Source organism: Raphanus sativus, chromosome 8, assembly GCF_000801105.2.
Source record: "Raphanus sativus cultivar WK10039 chromosome 8, ASM80110v3, whole genome shotgun sequence".
Taxonomy (NCBI): Eukaryota; Viridiplantae; Streptophyta; class Magnoliopsida; order Brassicales; family Brassicaceae; genus Raphanus; species Raphanus sativus.
The window spans coordinates 11,260,610-11,279,087 of NC_079518.1; the positions used below are offsets into that span (position 1 = coordinate 11,260,610).

The 18,478-nt window shown below is 38.2% G+C and overlaps 4 protein-coding genes across 4 annotated transcripts; 2 read left to right on the top strand and 2 right to left on the bottom strand.

Annotated features, from left to right (window-relative positions):
* The first annotated feature begins 1,013 nt into the window (after nucleotides 1–1,013).
* On the top strand, nucleotides 1,014–1,778 carry LOC130498974 (uncharacterized). Its single transcript, XM_056992840.1, has one exon. The coding sequence runs from the start codon at nucleotides 1,014–1,016 to the stop codon at nucleotides 1,776–1,778; it is 765 nt and encodes a 254-aa protein (XP_056848820.1).
* Nucleotides 1,779–2,746: 968 nt separating this feature from the next.
* Nucleotides 2,747–3,502, top strand: LOC108821780 (uncharacterized). The gene has a single exon (XM_018594773.1). The coding sequence runs from the start codon at nucleotides 2,747–2,749 to the stop codon at nucleotides 3,500–3,502; it is 756 nt and encodes a 251-aa protein (XP_018450275.1).
* An 859-nt stretch (nucleotides 3,503–4,361) lies between these two features.
* Nucleotides 4,362–6,923, bottom strand: LOC108834961 (serine/threonine-protein kinase BSK1). Its single transcript, XM_018608276.2, has 9 exons — nucleotides 6,505–6,923; nucleotides 6,274–6,409; nucleotides 6,032–6,165; nucleotides 5,851–5,956; nucleotides 5,641–5,726; nucleotides 5,297–5,485; nucleotides 5,065–5,229; nucleotides 4,875–4,988; nucleotides 4,362–4,788 (listed from the first exon to the last, which is right to left on the bottom strand). The coding sequence occupies exons 1-9, from the start codon at nucleotides 6,826–6,828 to the stop codon at nucleotides 4,531–4,533; spliced, it is 1,512 nt and encodes a 503-aa protein (XP_018463778.1). The 5' UTR covers nucleotides 6,829–6,923; the 3' UTR covers nucleotides 4,362–4,530.
* Nucleotides 6,924–15,142: 8,219 nt separating this feature from the next.
* On the bottom strand, nucleotides 15,143–18,478 carry LOC108819129 (protein ALTERED PHOSPHATE STARVATION RESPONSE 1). The gene is made up of 4 exons (XM_018592120.2): nucleotides 16,882–18,478; nucleotides 16,647–16,801; nucleotides 16,346–16,569; nucleotides 15,143–16,271 (listed from the first exon to the last, which is right to left on the bottom strand). Exons 1-4 carry the CDS (start codon nucleotides 18,113–18,115, stop codon nucleotides 15,539–15,541), a joined length of 2,346 nt encoding a protein of 781 aa, XP_018447622.1. The 5' UTR covers nucleotides 18,116–18,478; the 3' UTR covers nucleotides 15,143–15,538.

Sequence of the window (18,478 nt, forward strand, 5' to 3'; positions counted from 1 at the left end):
TAAGATTTTCTTTTGTTGGTCAATTTTTTTTATTTTTACTTTTGTTTTCCAAATTTGTCTAACTGATCGATTTTCTCCATTCTCTTATTTGATTTTTTTTAATTATCTATGTGTCACTGTACAATTGGTTGAGTGACTTATGCTTTATTATATAAAGGATAGATTGCAGCAGTTTAACGATAAAGTACTAATATTAACAACATATTATTACATTATAAAATATGAAAAACATACTATTGTAATAAAATAATTACTAATATAATATGATTAATAAAATATTATGTTTACTTATTTAATTTTTAAAATTAGTTGAAAATTATAATTTTAGTAACATTTGTTTCGAAAATTTATATTGCCTTCATCAACTTTATGGTCAACTATTACAAACTTGATTATTGTTAGGATGTTTATGCAATTTCTCCTTTCAAAAAAAAAAATTAACTTGCACGAGGGACTCTGCACCTTATTGGCTTTGTTTAAACTAAATCCAGTGAGGCTTGTCTCCTTGGAGATGATGATAATAGCACCGTTCAAGCAAATATTCACTCTCAAAACCTCATGTGCAACCAATAGATATTAGTATATTACAGTTCATGACACAACAACAAGCGCTAATACTTGAAAGAGATGATATTCTGCAGTGTAGGAGACAGACAATATGTGAGCAAACCTTCAAAAGATTAAGATTATATAAGCTGGTGCACATGAATGTATCCGTGAGTGATGCTGATATCATATGCCTCAACAATATTTTATAAAATCATTTCATGTGAGCAATCTGAATCATGTATTTCTCTTATGCACATTGGATGATGCGTTAGGGTGAATGGTTGGAGGGAGACATTTCGCAAACATCGTTATCTTTGATTTAAAATTTAAACTACCTAAAGATTCCACATGTCTCTCTTCCTTAACGTTGTATATATGTATTGACCAGAGAGCCAATATAAACAGTTCAACCATCTAACTAGCTTCTTCATCTCAAGACATAGAAACAAAGCTCAAACAAGAAAATGTCTATTTCTTTCCATGCTCGTTCTAACAGTGTTCCTTCAATGCAACACCCACAAGCTGCTTATGTTGATGAGCAGTTGGCCAGATTGAGATCTTCTGAGGCGGCTTCCAGCTCTTCTATTTACCAAAGACTAAGCAACCTTCAAGACTTACATGATTCTCTTGACAAGATGATTCGCCTATCAATCACCAATAAGGCTTTATCTCAATATCAGATTGAGAAGCTTCTTGATGGATCCCTTAGGATCTTGGATTTGTGCAATGTGGCCAAGGACGCTTTATCACAGATGAAAGAAGGTCTCAAGGAGATCCAGTCTATTCTAAGAAGAAAACGTGGAGATTTATTCGCGGAGGTCAGGAAATACTTAGCCACAAGAAAGGTCTTAAAGAAGTCATTTCAAAAAGTACTCAAGAATCTGAAAGTGAGCCAAAACAAAGAGAACTGCAATAAATTCTTGGTTGTGTTTGGAGAAGCAGAAGCTATAACAATTGCTTTGTTTGAATCTATGTTTAGCTTCATGTCCGGATCTAAGGCTTGTAGAAAATGGTCTTTGGTCTCAAAGCTGATGAGCCAGAACAAAGCTACATGTGAAGATGAAGCAAATGAATTCACAAGATTGGACTCTGTGTTTGAATCAGAGAAGTTACTGAAGATAGAAGATGTGCAGATGCTAGAGTGGTGCATTCAAGATCTTGAAGATGGAATTGAGTCACTCTCAAAGTCATTGATCAAATACAGAGTCTCACTTCTTAACATCTTTTAGGTCATTCTGCTTATAATATTTTGTACAGAAAAAATGTTAATATACCTCTAAATGAGAACATAAACTTTTTGGCTATATACCTTTGCTTCTCTTGTTTATCTTTATTCATACTTTTTGCTCAAATCTTTACTCATCAAATAATCTTCATGAAACAAGTGGCACTTCACAAAATCAACAACGAAGTACACAAATATTTGGAAAGGATTTCTTGTTAAGAGTAAAATCCACTGGTCATTAAGCGTGATCAGAGACCACAGGACTTGTTAACCGTTACTTTCACCACAAGAAACTGGAATCTTGTTGATTGTATTCTGTAGTTCTAAAGTGTTAAGTAGAAACTCATCTTCTACATTTAAAGTTACAGGAACTCTTTTATTATAAGCTGATACACGGACATACCTTGAGGAAGGCCTATGCGTTGTCCCCTTCTCCAAGCAACGCTGCATATGCCATCTTCTTTTTTTTTAAAAATAGCGCTGGATATTCCATCTTGATATGATTCATATTTTATCATATTAGTATATATTTTATATGTCCATATATCAATCAAAAATAATAATGAATGTGCAGGAGGTGATGGTAGGCAGCAGCACAGTTCATGCATATAGTCGCTCTCAAACACTCTGTACTTCCAGCTCATGTCATTGCCACTCGAGCTTTATACAAACATATAGAAACAAAAGTTTGCAGTGTAGGAGGCAGACAATATCTGATTCAATCCCCAAAATATTAAGTTTAAATTGTGCATATTAATGTATCCACGAGTGCTACGTTAATATCATATGCATCAATGAGCGGGAGTGAGACATTGCAGAAACATCGTTGAACCAACTTTAATTAAGATTCCAAATGTCTCCCTTCTCTAAAGGTGTATATATATGTAATCAGCAGAGAGAAAATGAAGACATAACAAACATCTTTTAGCTCTCTAAGCCTTCTCTGAATCTAAGCAAAGCTAAACCATAAAAATGGCACTTTCTTTCCATGTTCGTTCTAACAGCTTCCCTTCAAGACAACACCCTCAAGCCGCTCATGTCGATGAACAATTGAACCGATTGAGATCTTCAGAGACAGCTTCTTCATCTTCGATTTGCCAAAGACTTAGCAACCTTCAAGATTTACATGATTCTATTGACAAGATGCTTCGCTTGTCCATCACGCAACAAACTTTATCTCAAGAACAAGTTGAGATGATTCTTGATGGATCTATCAAGATCTTGGATTTGTGCAACGTTGCCAAAGACGGTTTATCAAAAATGAAAGAGAGTCTCAAGGAGATCGAGTCAATTTTAAGAAGAAAGCGTGGTGATCTATCTGCTGAAATCAAGAAATACTTGGCTTCAAGAAGGTTTCTCAAGAAATCATTTCAAAAAGTACTCAAGAGTTTGAAAACTGGCCAAAACAAAAACAAAGAGTCTTTGGCTGTGTTTGGAGAAGCAGAAGCTGTAACAGTTGCTTTGTTTGAATCTCTATTTAGCTTCATGTCTGGACCAAAGGCTTGTGGCAAATGGTCACTGGTCTCAAAGATGATGAGCCAGAACAAAACTGCATGCGAAGCTGAAGTCAACGAATTTACAAGAGTGGACTTGGAGTGCCAATCAGAGAAGTCCTTGAAGATAGAAGATGTGCAGAACTTAGATTCATGCATTCAAGATCTTGAAGATGGAATTGAGTCACTCTCTAAATCTTTGATTAAATACAGAGTCTCGATTCTTAACATCTAATAGGTCACTGTGTCCACAGAGTTTTGTACAAATAGGAGATGTAATTGTTAACTAACTCAAAACTAATACAAGAATCTTTCATATGCTCAAATCCTATCCTTTCTTCTTTAGTTTCTCCACATAAGAACACAATATATTTTTTTTAAAACAAGAAACTTCAATATCATATTATATGCCATCTCTATACTTCCACATGTTCTTCAATACTTCAAAAACTATTCTGAAACCATGTTAAGTATGAATTAAATCTTATTCTAATATCAGTTCGTTTGCTTATTCACATGCCTTTAATTAACGAATATGGATCTTGCTCATACTTCATCATGCATCCATACTTAAAAATTATTCTTAATCTATTGATTTAAACTTTTCTCTGTTTATTTGTATTTACTCTGTAGTGCTCTGTTTTACTCTGTTTTGCTCTGTTAAATAACCATATTAAAATTATTGGATGTGCACGAGTGACTCTGCATGTTATTGGCCTTGTTTAAAGGAAAACTCCAGCACCATTCATGGATAGATATGCGCTCACAAAACCCATATCAGTATTCCACGCACATGCCATTATCATAAGGAGCCTTTAAAAAATTGGAGAAATCAGATTTTGCAGTGTAGGAGTCAGACAAAACCTGCATTAGCCAACGAAGTTTTTAAGATAATTAAAGATGGTGCACATGAATGTAACAACGTCTCATAGGCTTCAATGAGACAAGCCTTGCTGGTTTTGCATCTACCTAAACCAATAACATGTAGAGTCGTTTGTGCACTAAACATTATTTTATAAGATAATTCATGTGACTAAACCTGAATCATATATAATCAATTAGTATTAGTGCTTGATGCGTTAGAGAGATATATATGATCAAAACATTCTTTATAAGATGTATATCATTACAAACAAACATTAACAATTTTTTTCTCCCTCTATGGTTACATTACATCCCAATCAACAATCACAACAACAGGAAAGAATCTCCTGAAGCTAAACAAACTTTACAAGAAGATGTAAACAGGTCTTGTCTCAAGAATCAAGATCCTTTGCCGCCGCCTCGTTGTCTCTTCTCTTCGAGCTGAGCTGCTTCGTTCAACATATCAGCTGCGTCTGTGTTCATATTCAGCTTCGCTAATGCCACGGACTGCATGTAGAAAGCCGTTGGCCAGTCAGGATACACGCATTGCGCTTGCATCGCGTCGCGTAGTGCTGCGTCTGGTTGATCACATAGCAAGTAGCATAGACTTCTCCGACCAAACACAGTTGGCGACACCATTGTTCCAACGTCTACAAACTGTCCAAAAAACAAATGTATGTGAGTAAACCATATATGTCTCACGTTATTCAAAAACTAAACAATAGGGTTTTATTTTAACATACCTGTGAGTAACAGTCTATGGCGGTTTTGAAATCTTTATCGCGGAAAGCTTGATCACCACGTTTCCTTGCATCAAGCATATCTTTTATCTGTTGTGTCCATTCTTGGAAAGATAACTGAAAACAACCATAGATAAAAGAGTTAGCTTCTTTTACACGCAACCTGAACCCTAAACATATCATTTTACTTTACCTCGTTGGTCCCTTCGTCGTCTCTGTAATGTGTCATGACCAAGATCTGATGAATAGCTGTGAGATCCATTCTTGAGCAAGCTTCACCTAACGGCGAAAGTGGCCTCTGTGGCGTTGAAGGTGTCTCTTCTTGCTTCTTTATTCCAAGCATTACGCAAGAAGTAACCTGTATTCAAAATGTTTTTTTTTTTAACACGAATATCAAGAAGAGGAGAGAAAGTTCACACGCTTACATCTGGTTTAGTTTGTAATGGTGCAAGAGTGGCGACGAGATCTTTTGTGTTAGGTCTCTCTCGAGGCTCGTATTGCAGACACTGAGAGGCGAGTTCGACAACTACGGTAGCTTCTTCCGTTGAGAACTTACCCTCAAGGTGTGAATCCATCAACTGGATAATATTCTTGCCACGTATCATATCCAGAGCCTAGATAAGAAGGAGACATATCACTAAGTTAACATCACAGAACCTATGTTATAAAAAAAAAAAAAAGTTAACATCACAGAAAAAAAGAAAAAAAAAAAAGTTAACATCACAGAACCTATGTTATATGACATGGACATAATAGATAAGAAACTTACATGGCTTGGAGGGATGTGTTTGCCACTAAGTAAATCAAGAAGCACAGTTCCAAAGCTGTAAGTAACACTTTCAGGTGTCACTCTTCCTACAACACCGTAAACAATTTGATCCCACTGAGAATGCTAATATAGATATATACCAAATCATTTACATCTGATGCTGACTGTGATGATAATCTCAAGAGAGATACACACAAAACATTAATTTACCATTTCGTAGATACTCAGGTGGTGTGTATGCTAGATTTGTGCTGTAACTTTTACCGTCTCGGCTGTTCTTCATCAAGCCGAAACAAGAGAGACGAGGATCACCATCCTACAATATAATCCACTCAAAAACTTGTTAAAAAAATCATGTAAGCAATAAGTGTAGAGAAAGAGAATGAGATACCTCATCAAAGAGAACCCTGTAAGCATTTAAATCATGGTACAACGGAAGACCCTCAGTACTACAATAATCCAAAGCTTCAGCTATATGATACCCTACTCGCAACCTCATAGCCCATTCAATTGTCTGATTCTCCCCTGTGAATATAACCACACAAAAAAAACACAACTCTATAACATAATAACATTAATGCAAACTCATAATTCTAATAGGAAGCAGAGAGTATTAAAATAAAGCATACATACAATGGAACAAATGCTTAGCGAGAGTATCATTAGGCATGAACTCAGCAACAAGAAGCCTCTCATCTCCATCACAGCAGTATCCAATCAAATTCGCCAACCGGTTATGCCTTAGCTTCCCCACACCCCATGCTTCTTCCTGAAAAACATTCCAAGATTTCATTTTTTATTTTTAACACAATTGATCATTTTAATGAATTGGAGTGTTTTCTTTTTTCTTTTTCTTTTGGTTACCGCGAATTGTTTAGGATGAGGCCAAGCCATCTTAGTGAACTTCTTGACGGCGATCCAACGACGGTTCTCAAGTCGGCCTTTGTAGACAAGATTCGGGGCTTTCTCGCCGCTTTCCGATACGATGTTGTCGGAGCTGAAGTTGTTCGTGGCTGCTTTCAGGTCGGACAAAGAAAACTCAGAGAAGGACTGAATTCCTCCTCCAACAACATCACCAGCTCCGCCGTTATCGAGTCCAGCCGCCGTCGTAGCGCCGCCGCCGTGGTGGGTTTGAGACGGTTGTAGTGGGTTTTGTTCATCCGGACACAGGGATTGACAACAACCCATGAAATGAAGGTTCCAATCTTCTTTTTCTCACGAGTCGGAAAGTGTTTATCTTTCGCTTCTTGTAATAGAGAGAGAAAAGATATTAATGGAAAGAGAATAAAACATTGTTTTTTTTTTTAATTTTGTCCTTTTTTGACTCCTGAGGTAAGTTTCCAAGAAGTTGTCGCCTACTTGTCAAATGTGGTACCACTGCAAAGTAAAAGAAAAAAAGTTAGAAAAAGAACTTTATGTTATGAATATTGTGTGATGTCTATTATGGAATGTTCTAGATTTACTTGATTCCTAAGTTTACTTGCTCACCAAGTTCTACTTGGTCTCCAAGCTATTGTATACCTATATAAAGGATACATTACTCAATGAATAAGACACACCAATTCCTATCTTCTCTTCTCTTCTCTACTTTATTTACAACACGTTATCAGCACGAGACTCTAAACCCTAGCTAAAATCCAGCGACCACAAAATCCCTAATTTCAGCCGCAACTTTAAACCGTCATATCTCCCTAACCGTAAGTATCCAGACGGCGAGTAATATATCAAATTGAAGCTCTTGACGAGACGAATCCAGCGCCGCAGACCACGCATCAATCCGACTCCAGACGCGCCGTCACCTCCCAGTGCAAGCCGCGCCGTCAAAGATCATCCAAAACCCTAATAGCCGCCAACTCCTTATCTCTCTTAATTTCGATTTCTATTGTTCTTAGATCTCATACTAATCCAACTTTGAAACTTTCATTGTTGATTATTTAAGGTTTCTAAAAGAGGAACCAAGGAGAAAAGATCGGCAAAGATTAAGGTAAGATCTCAAGAACCCTAATCTTTACTTGTGGTTCAAGCAATTCGGATTTCAAACTTCTCTTCATCTTAAATCCGATTTAAAAATTTTGTGATTTGATTTGGTTGATTTTAGTTCTTGTTTATTTTAAAATCAAAACCCTAAATCCTTAATAGTTTTACATGACTTTAGTTTTGTATGGACAACAAGTGATACCCCTTTAAGGATGACACGCTATATGTCCAAACAAAATTTAAAATCAATGTTTAACCTAATCCTAAAATCAGATTTGAATTTTAAACCCTAATCCTTAAAGTTTAAGTCCGATTTTAAGAAACCCTAAACCCTAAAATATAAAGCATGTGATTACATGACTTTCGTTTTGTATGGACAACAAGTGATACCCCTTTAAGGATGACACGCTATATGTCCAAACAAAACATAAGGTTAATGTTTTCCACATCTTTTGGTCGATGATGCACACCATAGTGTGGCTAGACCATGATTTTCTTTTAAGTCAATGATGCATACCAATAGGTATGACTAGACCATATGAAGTAAAGGTCGATGATACATACTCTTAAGTACGATTAGACCATAAAACAAAATCAATGGTCGATGATGTTCACCCTCAGGTGCAACTAGATTTTTCACCTATGATTCACGGTGATCATCCACGATGATCCGCGTTGATCTATGATCCATGATGATCCTCGATGATCCGCGATAATCTACGATGATCAGTGATCCAAGGTGATCCACGGTGATCCTCGATGATCCACGGTGATCCACAATCACCGGTGATGGATGATGCGCACCACAGTGCAGCTAAATCACGATCCGTTTTATTTGGTCGAGGATGTGTACCGAATGGTACTACTAGACCATTAAATCGCATGGGTCGATGTAGCATACCATATGGTATGGCTAAACCATGCACTCTTCCATCCCACTATTTTCAAGGGATTTATAAATCAAATAAGTTGATTAAGTGATGGATGAGTTATGAGAAAGTAAATTTCTAAAGAGAATGCAAACTGGCCGTATGACCCTCTTATTTGTTTGCTGGCAATGTGATTTAATTGTGTAATAGCCGAATGGCATTGGTCACACAAGCCATATGGCTTTATTGTTTACATACTAGCCGAGTGCCTTTTATTTCTTGGATAGCCAATGGCATCAGAAATTGTATGTACTAACACAAATCATTTTGATATGATTCAGATGTCGAGACTCCATCACTCGGATTACCCAGCCCTTGATCTCAATGGAGATAATTACCTTGATTGGGCGATGAACACTTCAGCCGATTTAAAGTCTAAAGGACTTGGGAAGTGTATCAAATACGGCAATGATACCCTTGCATATGAAAGGCGTAGAGCTGTTTTGATAATGAGAAAGCATCTCGTGAAGGATCTGTATGATGAGTGCAGTTACATCAACGATCCTTACGATCTCTGGTCGAGATTGAACACCATGTTCTTCGAGCCATTACTAGATGAGTCCATGAAAGAATGGAAGGCTCTGAGGTTCCAGGATTATGAATCCGTGGATGACTATCACTTTGATCTTATGAGAATCACCTATAGTCTTAAACTATGTGGTGAAGTGATAACAAACTATGACTTGTTAAGCAAGACTCGTGACACGATCCATTCAAAGGAAGTGTTGTTATCACAGAAGGCTAAAGGTTTCACAACCTATTACGACCTTCTCTCGTACCTTTCAGCTCTTGAGGAAAAGAAGCAGAAAAGGAAAGTCAACCTCGACAAACTCGACTATGTTATGGAGATAAGTGCCGAGTATCAGTGTGAGATGATATACGGTGATGCTGAAGAAGCTAAGAAAAGAAAATTCGGGTGGACTCATATAGATGATGAGATTGGTTTATTCATTGAATAGAGAACCAAATGTGAGCCACGTCCAAGATGTTATTATGGACTGGCCGGCTATTGTTTAAGCCTTTTGACATTCTGATTTCATACTTATGATTTGGTGTTTTCTTTTAAATATAATTTGTCATTCAAATTTCATAGCATTAATAAAAGTTTTTCTTTTATCTTGATTGATTTGCTTGAAAAATATTTTTGATTGACAAATGAGAATGAAAACTCGAGAAGAGTATGTCTAGACCACCACGCCTAAGGCATGGCCTTAAGAGGCATGAAATTTATCACCTAAGACCCATTGAGAGAGACCCAAAATCCCCACTGGCCGTGGACAAGGATACCACAATAACCGTGGTGGTAGATCCAATCATGGTCGAGGAGGGAGTAAAGGTCGAAATGGCATTACAAGCCACATCAAAATGGTTTCAATAATAAACCAATGGGCAAAGTAAAGAAAAAGGAAATGTTCCTTTAGCTAATGAAAATCGCCAAAGGCATACATATAAAAGAGGTCGAGACTACATTCTCCCTACTGATCTAATACTATGTTAAGGATCAGTGTGATAAGGCATAAAAGCCTAGGTAACCAGTAAGGTTCACCAACGAATTTATACACTTTATGGCATGACCGGATTAGCCATCCTGGTCTGAACTTGATTAATAAGGCACAAAGAGTTATCCCATAAGATCTCACGTTGTGAAACATGTACACAAGAGAAACTCAGTAGGCTTCATTGTTCCAAGCAACACGAAAGTATAATCTGATCATGAGGATAGTAAGAACAGAACCCGTGATCATGACCAGACCACAAATTCGTGTATCATGGTCTAAAACCATGCTGACCGTCCAAGCATTACGTTTAAGTGAGGATAAACAAACGTACTTTATAGCATGTTCATGAGGGGGAGAATAAACACTCCGTGTGGTCCATGACCATACTATAAAACCCGAACATGATAAGCATGGCTGAAGGCCATAAGGCATTATAGCTTGGCCGTAAAAGGCATAACCTATAAGGTTGAGACTTCAAAAGTCTATAAGCTTGGGTACACCACAAGAATACATGTATGAAAGATAAGATACATCAGGCCATATAAAGTGAGCATAGATATTCCCGTCTAAAGATGATAAAGGGTCATAATCCAGATATAGACCATCCTAAGACTTTATGGATAAACCACCACATACCTATGTGCCATCTAGGATGGAATACCTCATCTAAGGATGAGATGAAAATCGGGAATATATGTTGGATAAGAGAACATGATCTTTCTCCCACGAATTCAATGAGACCATGAGCCAAACAAAGGTGATCATATTGTGGCCAAGGTACACGGATTACATACAAGATGAATCCGACTATCCAACATCATGGAGAAAGCTATAAGCTGGTAAATAGAAAGTGAAAGTGGAATGGTTTTAACCATCCAAGTCTTGGCAAAGATCCTCGGACCAGATATATATGTACTGGACGTCCATAAACAAAGAAAGAATGATAGCCAGACAGACCCGAAAGAATGACTAAGTCATACCAGCTTAGCACCACTATATAAATGTCCTAGTAGAGACATAATCAAGTTGCTGTAGAAGTCTATACAAGATAGACAAGTATGTTCCATATATAAGGAACCTCGAATAGAAAAGTTAAGGTGCTCATAATGATAGATTCGGGTTCATGAAAGAGAAACTATACTAGACAATGAGATAAGACCGGCCGGTCCTAAGGTACAGGTATCATACAATGTAGCCTTGCAAACTACAAAGTATTCAATGATCCTGATAATAATAAAATCTCAATCGATTGTATCATGTCTAGAACGCGATAGAACGCGATGGAACATTATATAAGGTGTCGACACATACACACACTCATAAGTGATAAAGAGAAAGCACTTGAGCATAAGAGATATGCGAGGATCACTAACCCACGTAAGAGTACTCATAGAATGAGACGTGGAGTTAAACCCAAAGAATGTATGAGATGGGCGTATTGGCCAAATACATAAGTGAGACGCCATCTAACCAGTGAACAGATGAGTCTTGTGAGGAAAAGAAAATCGTGAGCAGTAGAACATGAAAGTACAGACAAGTGGTCGTACATGTTGCTACATAAAGCATTCAATGGAATGGCTTGATCACACAAGGATACTCACAGGGACTAAGGAACAAGGAAATAAATTCCTAATGTGGTGAATGCTACTACCCAATATCGAAATCTGGACATCTAAGAAAGATGTAGTAGACATTGGATATCTCACTGGATATAAAGGTAATATAAGATACCTTGAAAGATGAGAAAGAAGTTCTCATAGAACAACATCGTTCCTGCGTTGTTCATGGACTGAAATGCAGCTGCATGCGTGTATGTACACACGATATGATAAGACTAAGTGATGCTTAGTAGAAAGTTCTATAAGAACGTTTCTGATCAGTCCATATAGTAGTCAATATATTCCTTGTGTTTATACTTAAAGAAAGGATGATTAAGATGATTGATTCTTGGAGAGGCTATGAAGAGACTACGATGATCTATAGTAGAGATCATTAGCCGTATATGAAGGTTGGAATCTATGATCCAACATACCAAGAATAGATTGGTCAAATGGTCTGAGAATCCATCAGATTCACGACCAAAGGGAAAAATACCGACTAGGATCATGTCCGACCTAGTTCGACCTTAATCATCATTGGTCCCGACCAATCCATCCCGTCCAGCTTGTTCCGACCAGTTCCTCTAGGTCTTAAATCCGACCTAAACCATCCAAGTGAGAGGAACGTCCTATTGACCAAAAAGTGGCTTAGTTTTGATTAAACTTCAAACTATAACACAATAGCCACTTCATGAACAGACCGTGGACATATACTAAAAGTTCATAAAGAGTTTTGGTCAAAGGATATGAATAAGATATATAGTGGACAAGAACATAATCCGGATGGATTATGGATGATGTCTTGATCCGGACAGATCATGGACATACAAAGACATTCATGGTCGAATTTATCTAAGAGAGATAAACCATATGATCCGAATGGACCATGAATATCATGAAAGCATTTTATTGATGCAGGTTACCAGTCCGATCCACACAGTGTTAAGTCCCAAACCGGCTATGTTTTCACATATGGAGACACGACCATTTCATCGAGATCAGTCAAGCAGACTATATCAGCCACATCATCCAATCACTCGGATATATTGGCGATCCATGAAGCAAGCAGAGAGTGTGTCTGGTTGAGACTCATGACACACCATATTCGGATAGCATGTGGGATCACGGATGGTAAAGACGAACCGACCGTTCTTTACGAAGACAATGCGGCCTGCATAGCTCAGCTCAAAGATGGTTACATCAAGGGTGACAAGACTAAGCATGTTCTCCCCAAGTTCTTCTTCACCCACGATCATCAGAAAGAAGGAGAGGTCAAGGTACTCTAAGTCAGATCCAGCGAGAACTCAGCCGACCTCTTCACTTAGGCATTACCAACATGCACGCTCAGGAAGCTTATGCAGCAGATTGGTATGCGATCACTGAGAAGCCTTCAGTGATGTTCACTTCAGGGGAAGTAATGCGGCTGTACTCTTTTTCCTATCCATGGCTTCCCGTTTTTACCACATTGGGTTTTTGGGTTTACCATGGAAAGGTTTTAACGAGGCAGTATTCCAAACGCATTACAAACTCTAGACGGTTATGGCATTACAATCTCGGTTTTTAACGAGATAGCATCTTACACGCATAATGGACATCAAGGGGAAGTGTTATGAATATTGTGTGATGTCTATTATGGAATGTTCTAGATTTACTTGATTCCTAAGTTTACTTGCTCACCAAGTTCTACTTGGTCTCCAAGCTATTGTATACCTATATAAAGGATACATTACTCAATGAATAAGACACACCAATTCCTATCTTCTCTTCTCTTCTCTACTTTATTTACAACACTTTATAATTATAAGTTTAATATATCATTAATAAAGAATTAGATTTTAGATTTTATAAGGTCAACTCTGAAGTCTGCATTTATTTTTTTTGGTGGGATTTATAAATTTGTTTTAATAATGTTTAATCAATGGATTTGAAAATTAAAAGTCAAAAAACAGCATAAGTCAACTTCTTTTCTCTATATGTATATACTATACTATATTACAATAAATAAATTGATTCCTATGTTCACTGATAATGATATACACCTTGTGGTACCAAATAAGGTTTTGGAAAAAAATATCATTGTCACCAGCTCAATGTGTTTTGTGATTGGAGTGTATCATCAACCATTCCTACTTTCTTTCTCGTTTTTTTTTCTTTTTTTTTCTGGATTATTGACGTGCCTTCTAATTATAGTAATGTGAATATCAATTTTCTTCAAACTGATTTGAACAAACTGTGACATGTTTTCAAAATATAGCATTTTAAGAACTGTGACGTATTTTGAAAAGAAACCTTACATTTTAAGAAGTTAACTTTTGAAACTTTGAAACCAAAAAGATATTTTCCCTCAGAATCTGTTACCATCTGTTTCTGGAAACCATATAAACTAATGTGGCTAAGTGTGCAACTTTTTTTTAATTGTGATTTGTTAACATTTAAAACGCATATTGCAGATTGCCAAATTTGAATTCGATATGGTTGTACGGTGCTTTTCAATATAGACCGCTAGACTAAAACTTACGGTCAACTTACTGGATCAACGGCGAGAAAAAATAGTTTTTAATAAAAAAACCTGAAATTTTATTGATTCATCCCTTAAAGGGCATCATACAGAAATATCATACAAGAAATTGAGTAAAATCAGTATAACCATAATCTAGCAGCTTAGAAATTGGGACTACATTGACAAATTGTGTGAATAATTCAGGATCCTACACATACAAATTAAGAAATATAGTTTGTATATTCTCAATGTGGATTATGCAAATGAAAAGTTCTGCAATGTTTGTTTCCAATTATTAGCTTTGGAGAATGAAATAGAGAATCAAGCTTTCGAGGACACAAGAGCTGTCTCTTTGTGCATAAAAGGAAGAGAGTGAAGTGATCCAAAGATTCTACTCTAATGTAATTGCCTTTCTTATATGATTAGATGCTCAAGCACTATCTTTAATTTGTAATAAATACATACTGTATAGTTGGATCACAACAATAACTTAGAGTGATTTACTCATTTAGACACTTTATGGTACTTATTCTCTGCATGTTATATAATTTATTCTAATTTATTATTTTGCAACAAGCAAACAGGACAAGAAGACTGACACACTATGCGTCAATTTCACGCTAATCATGTTTGGCGCGGCAACATAAAGTCGTTAGCTATTGGCGCAGGAACTAACTGAAAAAAAGGATGGACCACTGGGTGGGTTTAATTATTATAGTTTCAAATGAATCATTAGTGTTTGAAGCTGGTCAGGTTAATGATTGGAGATAGTTTGTAACTTCTCATACAATGATCATGTCTTTGTTCTTATTATGCCTAGTAACTTTTCTAGGCTTGCATAACTTGCATATCATTAGCCAAAAACTTTTCTTACAATGAGAATAATTCGACAACGCTCACATGTTAAATATTAGAATGTTAAATATTAGAATCGGATGACTTGGATTAGTGAGAAGCTTAATGCCGCTTAAAGGTAATCTAGTTTCTGCATATGGTAACGAGATCAAAAGAAAGAGAGACGTTCCTGAGTTACATTCGGATTCTACAAAAATAATTGCTGAGAATCATCAAAAGTTCAGTCCTAAACGTCCGTCTAATGTACATTGCCTGAATATAAAAATTATCAGAACTCAACTAATATATGCAACATGCGTCATATGTGGTTTACGTTAACCATCCGGTTCAAAGCCAATTTGCACTCTCTTAACCGAAGAACTGGCCATCTCTTTACAATTCTGCCTTCTCTTAGATCATCATCATCCTGATGGGGAACCTCTTCTTGCATGAGGCTCAGAATGAAGACGCAGATGATTCTGGTTGGTTCCACCATTGCAAGATCAGGAAACACATAGATCATGTCAATACTCATCAAATATAATCCTCCAGTGTTGCTTATCATCCCTCTTCACTTTCCTCAACTTCTCTCGGAGCAGTTTCTTCTTCAGCACGCACCAAGAGATCATCATAAGCTCTCATACACTCATCAGTGAACCTCTCCATAGCTTCGAAAATCCTCTGCAAACTACCTTGTAAACTATCGTTACTAGTATCACTCTGGTATACAACGTTACCAGACACCAAAAGGCTATCACCACCAGGTGCAACCAGAACCATTTTCTTCTCCAGTGCTTGAATCTCCCTGTGTATCCTCTGCTCTTCCCGGTCCATGTCCCTAACCTTCTCCCGCCCCATCAACGTAGTCTCTAACCGATCTTGCTCCCAAATCTGAAGCACGCTCGTGGTGAAACCACGCATTGCCTCAATCACTTCCTTCTCAGAGATCATGTCCAGAGCTTGAGACCACTGGTTACATATCACAAAGATCGGTGGAGCTCCAAGCCTACCAGGCGAAAAAGGAGCGATACCATCGGCTGCTTCCTCAGGTTCATAGAGAAGACACTTCGTAAGCCATTTATTCAGCTCTGTTACATAACCTTTCTGCGCACTAACCCAGCTAGAGAATCCTAATACCCAGTTTATAAGCTCATGACCAAGCAAACTAGTTGCTTCAAGATGTTCATCACCTAGCTTCTTGCTAGCTCTAATAGACCCTAACCCTCTAGCTTCCTTTATAGCCTGACACTGACTTCGATGACACTCAAGCATCTCTTTCCACATTCTTGTAAGCCTTCGAAGCAAACCAAAACACAGAATCAACAAAGAAACATAAACATGTGGAGAGGCAAAGTTATTAGTTATTACCCTTGGATCAATGCGTTGAGTTGCGGCCATAGGTCGTCATCTCTAATCTTATTAATCGTCACGGATATTTTATCCACAACCTGAATCGCAATCCGTATCTTTGTGTTCATGTCTCTTACTAGTTTCCTTGTTGTATCCACTTTGCTAGCTTCAGCACCTCTTTCGTCCAAACGTTTTAGCTTCCTCACCTTCTTCTCGTGAGCTACACGCAATTTTTCCTCAGCCTAGAGATGCGTAGAAGCTTATTCAGACAAAAGGTAAATGAAAACAAATCAAAGTGTTTTTAAGAGATCAGTGTTACCTTCACTTCTTGGTAAAGCTTCTTCTCCCAGAGATGGAGTTCGTGCAAGGTCGAAGAAAGGTTCCTTGACCTTGAAGCAAGCTCCTCTTCGATGTCTTCATACGTTTGCGGCGGCTCGGCAACATCAGTAGACACGTGCAACAACTTCGAAGAAGCTAGTCCAAATAAAAAGAATTTCAATTTTTACGAAAATCATTGAAAAGATCATTCAGACAAAACTGAAGAGTTTTATTACCATGTTTCCGACCGTAAAGATGCTTCCCGACTTCAAGCAACTTAGCGATCTCACTTCCCGACTCCGCGGCTCTCACGAACTGACTCTCAATCTCTTTCGCAACCTCAGGCACCGCACGTGGCCCTCCACCACAGCCACGTGCCGCCGTGGCATTGCTCTCGTTTCCACCCTCTTCAACAACCGTCTTCTCGACAACGTGCACTTCGTACTCAACCCCTTTCTTCTCCTCCATCGACACGCTCGGTCTAGTCTGATACATAGCCGCATCTCCACCACTAGTGCTAGCGCCTGATTTATCAACAGACAGACGCGGAGACAGAGACGGAGACTCGGAAGACTCTTCACTGTAAACAACAGAAGGAGTGGGCTGATTATTATCACCACGACCGTGAACTTCCTTAACAACAACCTCGTGATGTGAATCGTCGTCCTCCAGCTCCGGTATACCTTCTTCCTCTCTAAGCTCATTAGAGTCTCGACTCGGAGTGTACCGAGGATAGTAAGTATCAAACGGGTTCAGAAAATCCCACCCGTTGGACCTAGGCGGCGACGGAGGAGGTGGAGGCGGTTTCGAAGCTGGAGCATCAGTTGATGAACCGTAGTAGTATCCGGGTCCGGATCCGGAACTTGAGTATCCGTAATATGATTCGCCTATGAAGACTCTTTGAGGACTACTTGGTCTTTGCTCGTAGATGATTGAAGGAGGCATCGAACTGTTCTTCATGTAGTTCATGTGCGTATAAGGAGGAGGAGGAAGATGGTGACCCATCGTTTCCGGGTTCGGGTACCGGGTATAACCCGGTTGTTGTACTTCCGTGTAAGAAGGCCCGGTCTCAAAATTGCCGAGATGGTGAGGAGAGTGGTCCGAATCCAAATGGGAGTCAGAGTCCGAGTCGGACTCGAGATGACCCGAATCAGTACCCGAACCCGGATGGTGAGAAGAAGGTAGCTCTGCTTTCTTATTAGGGGAGTTGTTTTCTACTTCTTTGTTTTCTTCTTGAGGGTCGCCTTTTCGTTGAGGAGGGAGGTTGAGTGTTGGAGAATCGACGTGACTGTGGTGGTGGTTAATGAAGAGATGGAGTGAGTGTCCTATTCCTTTAAGCGAGTGAGTGTACGCCACGTGTGATTCCGCTAACAGGTAACGCTGCTGAATCGCCGCTTCTAGGAAACCGCAGCGTTCACGGCAAAGAGCAACGGCTGGGAGATCGTCCAGCTTGGAACTTGCACAACCCATCACTAATTCTTTTAAAAAAAAATTGAAGGAAAAAAGAGGAAGAGGAGAAGGTGTGTGTGGTGTGTGTTGATAGTGATAGAAAGAAAGAGTGAACTGGTTGTTTTCTCGAGTAAGTATTATATCAAAACTTTAGAAAAGAAAAGAGAGATTAAAATCAATGATTTTAGTTCAAGAATGTAGAAGAAGAGGGAATGAAAGAAACATAAAAATGAAACACAGCAAAGGACTGTGAAGGAATCTTTGCCAGCACCTAGATTTTTCGTCGGTTTCTCCCAACAGGATCAGTCGGTGTTTTCTTCTTTTTATTCTTTTTCAAGTAATTAATTACTACTAATCTCCCCCAAATTAATTTACCGAAATTCG